Source organism: Augochlora pura, chromosome 2, assembly GCF_028453695.1.
Source record: "Augochlora pura isolate Apur16 chromosome 2, APUR_v2.2.1, whole genome shotgun sequence".
Taxonomy (NCBI): Eukaryota; Metazoa; Arthropoda; class Insecta; order Hymenoptera; family Halictidae; genus Augochlora; species Augochlora pura.
Window position 1 is genome coordinate 5,747,277 of NC_135773.1, and position 15,026 is coordinate 5,762,302.

Here is a 15,026-nt window from a genome sequence, read left to right on the forward strand (position 1 = left end):
TTTACGCCCGAAGCATTTTGTTCAATTCGTTTCAGGATTTGTTGTAACATTGTGTAGTTCGAACACGTTCCCAGGGGTATTTTGCAATTTATTTTAGAACGGTTGGGAAATGTTACAGTTGTTTCTAGATGCTACGTCATTGCGGCATTGTTTATGCATTTAATGTGATGTAGGGAAACGGAGAGGGATTGCGAATGTTCTAAGTGGCAGAAGAGACGAGAATTTCATACATTGATTCAGAAATTTTGAAAATAAGGGGAGCGAGAAAGTTATGTATGAGTTTGGAATAGGGTAGAGATGGAGAAGGTTAAAGTGTAATGTCTGTGAATTTTCTGAATGCTATGAATCGGGTTCATTTTCTTAGCTGCAACGTTGAAAACAAAGATATTACTGTTATAATTATTACCTATTTCTGGGAATTGAATATAATTAATTTAGTATTAATCTTGTTACGAGATTTAATTGAGTATACTTCGGGTCACAGGTGTCACACGTTTCCGCGAATCGTATCCGGAAGCCACATAAGTGCATCAAGCAAAGCATTTTATTGTTATGACACGTGCCGCGTCAAAAATACATAATACGCTTATTGACTTCGTTGCGTAACAATTGTTAAATCACAGTTATTTAAGGATTGTCTGTATATAATACGGTAGAACTTCGATTATCTAAAGTGAACAGGGTGACAGGAATGATTGGGTAATAGAACAGTTACTTAGTTACAGTGCTGTATTAAATGTTTATTGAATTATAGAGTAAATTGAGTTGCATATAGGTTACCTTAGATCTATGATTGCACGTGAAACGTATTCGGATGATGGAGAACTATGATATTGGATGTCCGGATAATCAGGTTTCTGGTGTGCCGTCGGTGCCCAGTAACCGCCGTTACCTTATTGTCATTTATACGCGTTTACCTCCACAAAAGAGTTATAGTAGTGCTTCGATAGTAAATGCATTTTTGTCGCAATAGTAGATGCATTGATAAGGATACACTGAAAAATATTTTTTCTTGAATATTAGGAACAATAATAATTCTACGTATTGATGTATGAACAATGGTAGAAGAAAAGACTCTCTCCATTTTCACTTCTTTATAATATTTATAATATCTACAATTGTACCATAATGATAATAATAATAATTTAAAAATAATATTATAATATTCATAACTCTGCTAAGAATAAAACTGCATCGACCAATGTCCAACAACTAGTGCCACTATCTTCCGTCAGTATACATAGAAGCCCAACTGAATATCACTTTTCGCGATAAAATATTAAACAACAATCCCCGCGAAGTTTAACCGTGGCTATGGAAATGATCGCATTACCTAAGAATAACTAGACCACGTAAATGACAGGATCGATATAGTTATTCTTACACTTTCCAACTACTTAACAATACAAGCTCCTATACCTGCCGAAGAAATAAGTAATTAGCGGCGGCCGCGTATCTCCAGGCTTCGAGAAATCTTGCGGGGTGGACGACTATCGGTTAGGGTGAGACACGGCTAAAAACCAGTAAGTAATTAGCCGGTCCCGGAATCCGGTTCCACGTTGGATCTTTAATGGTCCGCGCAGTTAAAGGATTTAAGGCGCATTGAGTCCGTTCGGGAAGCTATTTGCATGCTTTGTTGTCCCAGAATCCTGGGAAACGGTTGATCCCGAATTCGTGAGCCGATGGCCGACCGAGAACCGTTCTCTTTTGTCGGTAGGGGACCCCGGTGGGACAGGCGTTAAAGGGGTGTCTCGCGATTTGCATAAGGGAAAGGGACGCGCGCGCGCGCCGTTGAGACGGTTCTTGTTAAGAAACTTCGCGGACAAGTTTTGCGGCTCGGGGGTCGCGCCGGGCAAGAGAGTCCCTCTCGCATAGGTTTTGGCACGTTGCCCCGATCGTCGTCCAGTTTCTCCCAAATCGCGTTAGTTACGCTAATTTTTCGGTGACCGCAGCCCCCTCGCCCCTCGCCCCCCGCCCCGCGCCCACACCCCCGCGTCGCGATCGCAACTCACCCCGACCGCAAGTCGCGCTAATTTCCCTACGAGTACAGCGAACTCCATCGCGGGTCCGGCTAATTTGGCCGCGACAGCAACTGGTAGAACTAATTCGCAAGCCGCAAATTTTCCTGTAAGCATGTCGCGACAAATTTTCCCAACGACCGCAACCCGATTGATCCGCATCACAATCGCGTTAACGAAGTTCCTGTAATTCGACGGCATCTGCGAGTCACCGGGCCATCCCCCCCGCGCCGATTCGTTAACCCTCGCCGCTTCGGCGCGATTGATTTTTTTCCTCGACGCGTCTTAATTGCAACTCTTTCGGTGATCGGTTACGTCAGTGTAATGAAACTTATTGCTTGCGAATAATTTAAAATATAAAATAAAATAGAATATAAAATGTATAGAATAATATGAAAAATATAAAATATTTAATATAGGCAAAATTAAGAAAATTATATAAAAATACCAAAATGAAACAGAACTGTATCCTAAAATATACTCTTTTAGAAAATCACAATACTGCTTTAAATTATCGTTTTTGGATAATTTGAAACATCACTATTACATTTACGACGCTCTCAGATTTATTTAATATGTTCTTATACGCGATTCACGCGTGCTAGAATAAATACACGCCAGTTAAGATCCTCCTTACAAATTACGTTCAGTCTACCATTTGTTATACGCCATCCGGGCAGAGTTTATCCGAATTTAAGTGTTACTATGTATTTATTCAAGACTTTCATCAACATCCAAATTTCTTGCCAACTTCACTTTGCGTTTGTCAAACAGCCAGATACTTATGAATAGAAATGTACATTTAAATCACTCGTTGTTTTTCGTTATTATTAGACCGTGGATCTCTTCGCGTTTCCCGGTGTCTCTGAGAACTTGTAAACCACGAAGATTAATTATTCTTATCTTTCATTCGCTGCAATCATTAGCAACAAAAGTCTACCTTCGACGCTTTTTATCAGGTCCAATGAAGTATCTTTCTAAACGATCTATCCATAATTACAACTTAAATTTTAAAGAATATAATAACTCAAAATAATTCGGAAAATTCAGTGGGTCAGCTATATAATTTTTAAAAATTATTTTTACATTGTTAAATAGTTTTATATTCCAAGAGTTGTCAGAAATATAAAACGATACAAAAATAATACGAAATCAAAATTTACTATAGTTGGTAGAAGCATCTCAGTTTCGGTATTAATATATCTTCTCTCGAGGGCAACGGGTTAATAGTTTTCCAAACGTTTGAAGAACGGTGCGCCTAGCGAGCGTATTTCTCGTCGAGCGACGAAAAGTTGCTCGCATTTATTACACGTATTTATTACGGTGAACCCCCGTTTCGAGATGTCGGCCGAGTGGCGATCTCAAGGTTTTTCGCGGCAATTTCCCCCCCCAGACATTCCGGGCCAGGGACGCACACAGGTGGTTCCTCCGCGTCGGTAAACGGTGCATATACACGAACACCTTCGGCACGGAATACCGTATATACATGGTCTAGCAGACGCATAATGGATGGATGGGCGTTGTACACGATATTACGTCATTAGGAAGGCAATGCTATCGTATGCCCCGTTTCGAGCCGGGTTGCACGGGGCTCGTAAGGCGCGCAGGGTGGCGCAAAGAACGCTTCGCTTGCCAACCGGGTAGCTCGACGGTAATTAGGATATAAACCGCGAAATGTTCTTGAATTATTAATCGTCCCTAGACACATGATCCGTCTTCTTTCGGGCATCCACTTGACCCGGCCGGGGGATCGAGCGAGAAATAATATCTCGGGAGCGTCCCGGTCCGCCCCCGCAACGATCCAATAATAATCAACTTTGATAGTTGTTGTTTCATTTTTTATTTGCTCGCCTGGTCTCTTGAAGATTTTTATCTACGGCTGGTTGAATACTGGTTAAATACTTTCGTGATTCACGAAGTGGTGGATTTTTAACAGTGTACCTGTCGTCAATAGGTAACTGAATAATCTTAGGTTATGTTAGAATTTATGATGGTGGAAAATTGTCTTCGATCGAATGTAATTTTGTTTAATTTTATTTTGTCTAAATCTAAATTTGATGCAGCAACGAACAAGATTTTTCAGCGTCTTTAATAACCCTCACATTTTTTATATTTTCTTGGAAAAACATGTCGTCAGTTTCATATTTTTACAGCAGAATGAAACATCTCATAAACATATGAATTTTAAATTGTGAAAGTATCAGCTTCGAGCTATAAAATATGAGTTCAGATTTATTGCTGTACGATTCCTTTTAGCTAATTAAATTGTCAGATTATGTCAGGTTATGTTTATAAGAATGCTGTACTTGTTTCCATAAAAATCGATACGAATGTTCCAAATTTGTTTAAATTAGATTAGCTAGAAATGGGAAATAAAACATCAGCAGAAATCGCAGAACTATATTTTCTAACTAAGAAATACAATTCGAATATACATTTAGAGCATTTAAAAACGTATAAAATTCAATCGAATAAACAATTCTATTCAATATTAAAATTCCTATTTTTGATGTAATAAAAACAAAATCAATATTTTTCACTAAATAGTTCCATAATTTACAAACACTTTATAATTAAATTAATATCGAAAATAAAAATGAACACATAGTAGAAACAAAATAAAATTATTTGAATAAGCGTTTCCATAATTTTCCTAGATATTATAACTAGATTGATATTAAAAATATATAATAACTGAAAGCGAGTCGAAGCGAAACTGCAATAACCGTTCGTTAAAAAGATACGTGTCGCCTAATAAGTCGTATGCCACGTATTCGTTTAATTGTGAGGGGAAAAGTTGTTCGCCGCATTCGTAATCTCGTTTAGAGAAGTTTATAGCGATTCCAACGGTGAGGAAACATAGTTAAGAAAAATTAATTGTAGACGAAATTTAGGTGACATCGCCGGCCGCGGAAGTTTCGCCATTTATATGCACGGTTAACGTTGTTGCTCCGCTAAGATAAAATCAGGAACCGTCTTGTTGCCTAGTGTTAAAGAAGAATGATACGACCCGGCGGTGTTTTAAATTCTTACAAAATGCGGCTCGTTTGCGTGGGCTCGCGTGCGTAGCTTCGCGAGAAGTTTCCGTGAAAATTAAATGGCCCTTGATGCATAATTCTCCCTTCTTTTCAAGTCTTTATTTATAGTTTGGTTAAGCGCGCCCGTATCAGCACGGGAATGTTAATGCGATGATAAATTTATTGAGAGAACTTCGTAACTCAACTACACCGTATTTATGTTTCCCTCTCCCCCTTTTTTTTTTTTAAACCAATCCAAACCTTGAATTATTACTGAAAAGAAAGCCGCGAAATCGCGAATGGGCGATGAACAACTTTTCGCGGATTTTTTAGGTCAAGGAAAATGGGAAATTGAATGTTTCTGGAACTGGAAGTGCGATAAAACTGGAATTGTAAATCAAATTCTAAAAATTAAAAACCAAGAAGGAACCAATAATCGAAATTAATATGTCGAACAATAATTCGAATTTTAAATACAAGAAAACACGTAAGTTGACAAAAATTGTGCACTTAAATGTCGACTCTGAAACATCAATGAACATTATGATTGTAAACATTTCTTGTAACACTAAACACATGTTCAATGTATTTTTAAGAAGTTAATTTCTTCTCTTGTTTCTCGTACGAGTGCAAGAACAGATATTTTATTTGACATTGTAGTTAACTGTACCGTTGCTCATCGATTATTTATCGCGTACTATGCCAGCGCAATTACGCTGTAATCTGAGGTATTTATTTATAATACGCGATAATGAATTTCTGAAGAGCGTGCAAGAGTTATCAAGTAGCCATTGATTTCCATAAAAGCGGGCGAATAAAATTAAAACTTTCAGAAACTTCTGATCACTTAATTGGACTAATTAATTTTCAAATAAACACTTCGCACAGCAAAATTTATTTTACTTCTGAAATAAAATGGAGGATTCTGAGTAAACTGGAATTCTTCAAATTGAAATTTTGAAAGAGTTACGTTAAAGTTTTGTGAGACTATGTAATCATTGATTTTAATAATTGAACTAATGCAGTGGAACCTCGATTATTTTTAGATGACAATAATTGTTCGACGATAATTCATATTTATTCAATAAGACGTGTTAAACTTGGGACCACTAATTAACTTTATATTTACTAAATAGGATGTATTAAATATTTTAATTCTCTTTGTTTAATTTTTGACAAGGATATTTAATTCAATAATTATTAAGTTAATCACACCCGAAAACAAACCAGATCCACATAGTAAAACAACGAATCATCTACTTTCATTCACAGCCCTGCAACAAAGCGTTAATTCGCAAACTTCTTACAACATTTCGTCCTTCTCTTTATTAATTATTATTTACTAGATTAAGGTCTCGCAGTATCGCGGATAAATCCCTCGCCACGTAGATCGAGCTAATTGATATTTATACAACAAAGAGTCCCGATATCGAAGGACCGGGATAATCGAAGCTTTCCCGGCAGCTTCAAAACTGCTCTCGAACAATTCCGAGCGAGCCTTTGAATGAGTTGCCGGGAGCGAAGGTAGCGAAGGTAGCGAAGGTAGCGAAGGTAGCGAAGGTAGCGGAAGGGACCCGCGATAGAATAACATTGAGCGCGGCGTGACATTTAATCAAGATTTCGAGCATAAGAGCGTCAATTAATTTTGCATGCGGCTAATGATAGAATCGGTAGCCAATTGACGCTTTGCTAAAGGGCGACAGCGTTTCAACGCGGCGCACGGCGCGCGCGGCGCCGCAGCACTTTGGAATGTTTCGCGCTCGTATAACTTACCCGCTCCCGTGCGACCCGCTTCGGGCTCGTTACACGCCCCGCGTGTACCGTGGGGGCCGAGAAGGAGGGCTCTGGTCGAGCCGGGAACGAGCCGCTTGTAGAAACTGAGCGATAACTGGTAAATAAACGATGAAAGATACGTGAATTACAAATTGCACTTTCCTAGCCGTGCACGTTATTTACCATTCGCCGGTGTTCGACGTTGTTTATCGTCTTACGTGGAACAACGTACATACGTGTATCCTTGGTTGGTGGTAATCGTCTTTGCGCCGGGGCTTTGCCTCGTATCGTATCGTGCAATATGCACGGTACAACATTCTGCATGTTTAAAATTTCGCGATCGACCGATTTCCCCCTGAACTCTTCGAATAACCCGGGGTGGCCCGCCTAAATTACGCCGTCTTGGAAACTTTCCTCGCCCTTGTACGTAGAACACTGCGTGTACTTTCCAATCCCGGAATATTTATAAATAAATGAATTAGCGCAATTGACCCGGAGGGGTTATTAAGAGAGTTCTTAAATCAAAGTTTTGTAGAAGATGTATGTGGATACAGTTTTGAATTGCAAAAATGATTTAAATTATTACATTGGCTTAGAAGACGTCTTACGGAGACAAGTTTTGTATTATTTATAATATCTCCGTTGCCTTGAATTTGTTAAGCAGAGGATATCTATTTTATTTTATCCTTTTATTTTATTACAGATTTAAGGATAAATATTTTCAAAAATAACTACTTCATGTATACTATCTACAAACCATTACTTAATTTAATGAAAAGCAGCTGTGTTATTTTTCTCCATCTAATCTAAAAATACCACAAATTTAAATGAAACAGAAAACAACGACTGCTTTTTATTAAATAAAATCGTACATGAAATACTTATAAAAATACATAACCTACATTATTCGCAATAGCTTCCTATTAAAAAAATGATATAACATTATATTCCAATGCGTACAACAGTTACACGATTCATCAGTAACTGAGGAACGAGAGGAAATTGCCTTTTTGCGAATCGACGAAATAAGAACCGTTCCACGTTTCCGGAATTTGCTTTGCGCCGACGTAGTTTGCAACCTGAGTCGTTTACGACCCGCGCTCGAAACAATTATGCCGGCTATTTTAAACGGTTTTTGCGACGCGGGCACTAATGACAAAAGGACCTTTAGGTTCCGCCGTGGCCTTCAGCTATCTCGCTCCAAATAACCTGGATACCTCGGGTACTTCCGGTACCTACAGGGTACTTTGGCCACTCCGAATTCTCGAGACATTCTGGATGTTTCAGAATACTCGAACAAAGGACGAGATTCTAAGCGCAGAACGGGATTCTCAAGTGACATTCCGTCTCATCGCGCCGACAATAAAATTCCGCGCCGGTGGTAAAAGTCTTCTGTACACGAGCTTGTTTGGCTCGCTAATCAAACAGGTTCCTCACCGTAACGCGGACGGGAATAAATTTTTAACGAGATACATTTCTACTGTTACTTGCTACAATTTCGACTGCCTTGTTTTTGTTTAATGGGAATGGAAAAAGCGTTCTCGAAGGCAGCTAATATTTGCATGCCTCACAATCTTCTATTTCGGACTTCTAAGAAGCTAACAATTTTCTGGCAATTATGTCGCATCCTCTTCGCTCTGATTATTATTTTATTAATATATCATTATGGAAAGAGACCAAATTTTATGTTTATATGCAGTTCTATCAGTTTTCTCACGTGGTATTACAAAGAGTATTACAATTAAATTTCTGTGTAAATAAAATTATATCCATCTAGCTCCAGATTAATATTACATCTAAACTATATATGTTACCAAAGAAAATAATTTATTAATACAGCGCCTGCAAATCTTTCTCTGTTATAGGAATTTTGCGAGTTTCGACTCTCCGCGAAATAATTTACAAATTAGTTTTCGATTAAGATTATCCTTAAATATACTCCAAAGCTATGTTAATTAACTCCGCCCCGATTGTGCCCTCGCCAACAAAAACAATTTATTGCCTTGGTATTTTTTCACACGGAGGGATAACTTATTGGCCGGCCCTCGTAAATATCGTTATTAAGACAGTATCGGCGAGTCCACTTTCGAGCCGAGCGAGAAAAAGCGCGGCAACGATCGGCGTGAAGCCCGCGCTACCGTAAAAACGGCGCCTATAACCGCGCGACAGCGATAGAGACACGCGGAGGGAACAAATGGCGGGACAAATTTTACACGGTCCGCGTACGGCGGGGGCCGACACGTAGACCTCGTCGACTGCGAAAATACCGTGGAACGTGCGCGCGCGCGCGCGCGCGATACCGAAATGCATTTACATCCCCGTGCGCGCGCGTGTTCGCTAGGGGATCGGCTTACACGCCGCAAATCGGCGAGGCCTCGGGTATCTGGCGTCTGCACTCGCCCGAACGCCATTAAGTTGCCGCGCAATCAGAACGCCGGTTCGAGAGAAGGTGCGCGCGAGTGTCAAGATTAATAATATGTCTCTGAAGATGCATCTGCTGGTCGTACACGTCCGCGAAATAGGTCGAGACTCTCCTTCGCGCCCGTACGCCGGAAATACAGGGTGAGTCACGGGATCGAAACCGCCGATCGATCCAGTACAGGGTGTCGCAAAAGTCCTCAATTCATTTGAGGTAACATTTTCCTTAATAAAAATGCAATTCGCAATTTTGTTTACGAGTTATTAAGGAAAAACGACAACCAATGAGAAGCGAGCTACGCTGACGCGGAGCGACCGTGCCAATTAACGAAACTAAGCTTCTTCCGCTCATTGGCTCGTTGATCTCTCGCTTCTCATTCGTCGCCGTTTTTCCTTAATAACTCGTAAACAAAATCTCGCATTGCATTTCCACTGAGGAAAAAGTTACTCCAGACGACCTCGTTTACCCTCCATTTCCGGGATTGTTTGACATTTTTGGGTCACTCTGTATATTGTGCGCGGGGCAGCAGAAAAAGATGGCGGCGGGATTCTTCGTCTTATTGACTCGCCTTTTTCTGCCGGCGTAACGATGCATCGGGAACGCACCACGGTTCAACGAATGCCACTGAAAAACCACCGCCGGATTGAAATTTTGTTCTTTCGCTGCGGTACCGACTCGAAACCTTCGCGAATCGATATACAAACTTACTTCGACTCCATCGCGCTGGAAACTATAAAATGGCGAAATAAAATTTACGCCGGTCTCTGTGACACGAACGTAGCGAGACGAGTTATAAATTATTCAATGACGATTCATTGTGTTGGAATATCTGCAGTCTGCTTTTTAAGGCGATATTATGCATTACATATTTGTTTATATGTAATGTATATGTGTGAAATTATATAAAATTAAAATACATTACGTGAATATACATATCTTCCATGTGCACATATTAGAAAAACATCATCGCAGTCTTTTCTAATATAACTGTTCACCATCAAATCGACTCATCTTTTCATTCTCTTAAAAAATTATTAATATAATTATTAACGTAAAATTAATTTGTTTATAAATTATGATTTATACCCCGCTTATGATCCGCATCGCAACGCGTCGCAGGTTAGCATTAATTCATCTTTGTATCCTCTTAAAAAATTATTAACAAAATTATTAACGTAAAATTAATTAGTTTATAAATTATGATTTATACCCCGCTTATGATCCGCGTCGCAACGGGTCGCAGGGTAGCATTAAACGCCGTCGAATCCCGGGTCCCCCTTCAGCCTTGCGCGCCTCTGTCTCTTCTTCCTTTATGTGAACCATGCCGTAATTTTCTTTCAGGAGAGCGACGGGGAAAAGAGCGATCAGGACTTGGTGGTGGATGTCGCGAACGAGGTCAGTTCATCCTTCAGACTAAATCCGATATTTTTAGCACCGAATTCATTAGGCGGAAGCGCGGCGTATGCGCGGAGGCCGTCGATGAAAATGGAGGACCTTTCTTCGAGGCTGAAGCGATGACGATGTGCGTCATTGACTTGTGGTCAGATACGATTCGCTCCCGGTAGTTTTAGAGTGGGCTCGAGAACGGCCGCCCGCGGATGAGTTTATTTTCAGGTGGTACCGAGGCAATTCTGTTCCTCTTAAATAATTGCTACCCCGCATCATTTCGAAAGCGGGCGCGCTAATTTATCGACACGCCCCCCTACCAACCCACCCACCCAACCCCTCTCTTTCGCCCGCGATTCAATAACACCCGCGACGATTCGGAAAATTATTCCGTGACACGTTCGAGCACATTTCGCAAGATACTGCGGCAGGCGTTCTGTGAAGCGAATTTGTTATGTTAACGTACCTTTCCAGCTGGTAGAACGTAAATCGATTGTCCGCAAAGTCGTTTGCGAAAGTATTTGAACGGGGCCGCGTTGCGAAATGCAGAATGCCTCTCTTAGAGTTCACCGTAACGCGTGTACCCGCCGGACCAAATATTTTCGTCGGCGACTTACCGTCTCTTTATTGTACACCAAAACCCGTTCACTGTAAACCTCCTGGTCCCGCTGGTAGATTTTAAACAGAGAAAAAAGGGGAATGTAAACCGTCCGACTTTGTGAACGAAAAAAAAAAAGAAACGATCTATATCATTCGACCTATGTTACTGCCCCTTATGAATTCGGTGTGTATATCGATTTAAGTGTAACAAAAAAAAACTTGTGGCAATTTCTGTGTTTCCTTTGTTGTCTCGATATGTATACGTAGTCACGTGAAAAAGACGAGGGAGTCGATGTACAATGTCTGACGTCGTATATCCGACGAAGGGTCGGAAACGCATGATTAGACCGGACGAACGTTGCAGCGGTAAAACTGTTTCTGCGATTCCCTTCGATACCGGTTCGACCGTGGCAACTTGACCACGGTGACTCTACGAGATCCCTCTTCATTTTCGATCGCTAGTACAAGCTGACCGCTTCGTTGTACGCCAGAAATAAACGAAACAATCCGACACAGCGAATGATCTAGTCGAAACTCTCCTCTGACACGCGATCGATGGGCCAGTTTTTATTTTCTATTCACCCGATCCCACCCGCACCGTTCCCCGCATCATTTCTCGGACACCCTGTGGACGACTTATTGAAACCCACCCGACAACAACCACCCCGTGCAACCTCAAGATCACGCATCTGTACAACGTTCCGAGTTATGTTCACGATCGATCTATTTAACGCAAACCGTTCTCCATTGTGACGTCGCATCGAAGAGCGATTCTTCCTTTCTTTCAATAAAACATTTGCAACACGAGCTCCTCTTTTTTTTCAACTCTACGAATCTAGCGTTCCACCCGTTTGTTCTTTTCAGAGTTACGTAAGCTCGGGTCGCGCAGGGTCGAAGGCCGGGTTCCATTGGTAGAGGCGATGGTATCGTGTACGATATCTGCCCGCGAAACCAAGTCGAATAGAAATGAAAAGAGTTCGTTTCGTAGAATTCGATTGACGCGCGGAGAAGACGACGCACGGGTTCCTTTGTATTTATAAAGTACTCGAATTACTGTATAGTTAATATTTTATTGAACCGATAGCTGTGAGGGTGTCGGTCCAAATCGGAAATACTGTCGCTCGAGATTCGTGTCATTAATTGAATAGACAGCTCACACAATTCGAAGGAATCGTTCGCTTTTTTCGGATGAGACAGAAATTCTATTTTCATAATGATAGTTTAGCTTTCATTTTACATTAATAGTCGGCAAACGTTTGATTGGAAAATTATCTAAACTGTGTCTGGAATAAACATTGTATTTATTACGTGTTAATAAACGTAGTAGAATAGCTAATAATAGTACCAATAAACAAGAAAACAGTTCAGCTCAATCGGAAAACTGCATGGTGATCTTCAAACGCTTTGAGGTTAGAAAGACAACTCGACCATTTCCTTTTTTCTTTTTAGAGAAATTTATTTGGACATATACTATCTTAAAAATTATTTAAAATCATTCTAAATCAAATTCTCTAAAAGATAATTCAAAGAATTCCTAAAACAGTGTGAAAAATGTAGGAAATGTTTCTTTAATAACGCACATTGAACATTATTTTTTCTTAAGAGAAGATTTAGTAGCAGTTGGGTAATTTTTACTATCTCAGGTCATGTCAGGTTATGTCATAGGCAACGTAATAATAGTTGTTGCCTGTCTCAGGCAACTATTTCTCTTAATATATAATAAATAAAAAATTATAATATAGAATCTGAATAATGACTATCCAGGTGAAAATTGAAAAATTTGATGGCCTATGAGGATCACTAGACAGTTATCCGTTTTAAACGTTGCAACTATCGTTTCTTCGTTGATTGAAATAAAGGAGGTTAGGATTTCAATTTTTAGAAAATTGAGAAATAAAGAGCCACCCAATGCATACGCAGATCATGCTTGTTACCAGATTATCATTTAATCCTAACTATTTCGCAGTGATGTTTCTGTATCTTAGCGCGTGTTCGCAGCGTACGATTCCTCTCGAACAATTTCTTTTTCCCCTAGCAGAGCACTAAGACAGAATTTCCGGTGTGACAATCAATCTTGCGAAACGTTCGCAAATGTCCGCGCTTCGACTCAATCGACCATAGAAAGAGCGGCGAGAGCCTTCTCTCGCGCGCGGTGTACACGCTTGATTCCCATCACTGGTCCATAGGCAATCGGAAATCGAGAAACTGCAACGATCGCAACAGATCCCGACCGGTTGTCGTCGGGTAGTAACCTAAGGAGAAAAGAAACGAAGCCCGGAACCATGAAATCTTCACTTCTCAAAGAGACTTTTTTCTTCTTTTTTTCCGCACGAAAAGGAGGCGTCATCACCGCACGCGAACGGCGAACACTCAGACCCACGTGAGAACGGCACCATGGAGAAGCTGAGTGCTCCAGGACACGCGGGACCGACTTCCGGCGCTGGCTCCGCTTCCGTAAAAGACAGGCCGCCCTCGCGGAGCGGAAGCTCCTCCGCTCGTAGCACACCGTCTCTGAAAAGTAAAGATGTAAGATCTCGCGGATAGCAAGCTTGTTCGGCGACTAATCGGTCCGGTTCTTCCCCCTCTGTCTTCTCTGTCAGTGAGTTCATCTTGACGAAACACCCCTCGAATACCCATCCGACCACCGTCTTGCCCGGCCGTCGCCTCGGTATTCGAGTTTTTCTTTTGATCGCTCTGCAGATATCAAATTACGCTACTCTTTTTTTTTTCACCTAGCCCGCATACCGTCACCGAAGGTGACCGAAACGAACGCTGAAATAACTTTGTGGCTGTCGCGGGCACGGATACGCTGTTCTGGCGAACAATGCTCGGATATATAAGGAATTGTTTCTTTTAAGCGGTCTCTCTGTTTCGGCGAGCAACGAATTTTTCGGGAAGTTTTTACGGTCGTCGGTAGGATTTTATCGCCGAGATTCGGTTTGGCCTGGTTTGGAGCGACGAGATGATTAAAAGAATTCAAGGGTTTCAATTCGTTAAATTGATTTTAAGGAAATTATTTGAGATGGAAAATTTTCAAACACGGCGCAGATTATTTTTATTCTGCGCGAAGATCCGTTGTCTATTTGTTAATTTTTGGAAGACTAATAATTAGAAGTAAAAAGATTGTTTTATAGTTGTTGGAATGGAAAATCAAGTTATCCGTTATTAACCGTTCCAAATGGCATAGGAAAATCATACGAGTTATTACGTTATTATACTGTATTGTTTATGAAAAAGTAAAAGGGTACAGTGAATGAAAAAATTCGCAATCTGATTATTGTACAATCAGTTGTCCCGTTTTTATTAAAATTGAAAATTAAAAGAAAATATTAATCGGAATATATAACGAATAATATACGACCTTAACATCTGAATATGTGACGAAATTTTTATTTCTACCATAAGTGTCAAGTATTATAAATATAGTGGTAGATCACGGCAATCGATTCGCGTAGAGAAATAATAAAAAAATAAATCGTGGCACCAATGAAAAATAGAGAGACCCTTTAAAATTATTACATGAGTTAGGCTTCGAAGCTGTTGCTAATAACTAGTTTATCTAGTTATCCAAAATTATAGAAATTAGACTGCGGATGTTTAAACGAATTTACATGTTCACAGGATTTACCCAAACTGGAATCAAATGGACTTTATGTTTTCTAGGTTAACGATTCCTCTTCAGCGAAAAGACGTTGCCATTAATTTAATGACAGAACCTGATGTTTAAAACATCTACTTTAAATATTCTTGAATATTATACAAGTCGCATTCGCTTCAATAACTAGAAGGTTTTAGAATTAAATCTGGATCTAT

The 15,026-nt window shown here is 40.2% G+C and overlaps 1 protein-coding gene across 10 annotated transcripts in view; it reads left to right on the forward strand.

Moving 5' to 3' along the window:
- The window catches only part of Gro (TLE family member transcriptional corepressor groucho), a 152,161-nt gene that overhangs the window by 123,914 nt on the left and 13,221 nt on the right, over positions 1 to 15,026 (forward strand). For 8 of the 10 annotated variants that reach the window (XR_013494631.1, XM_078187819.1, XM_078187809.1 and 5 more), the window contains 2 exons: positions 10,569 to 10,622; positions 13,551 to 13,739. Coding sequence is in view for 9 of the 10 variants with exons in the window: in XM_078187819.1 (XP_078043945.1) it covers positions 10,569 to 10,622; positions 13,551 to 13,739 (243 nt within the window). In the remaining variant the exon portion in view is untranslated. The remainder of the gene's footprint in view (positions 1 to 10,568; positions 10,623 to 13,550; positions 13,740 to 15,026) is intronic. The other 2 variants (XM_078187862.1, XM_078187877.1) reach the window with 1 other exon arrangement.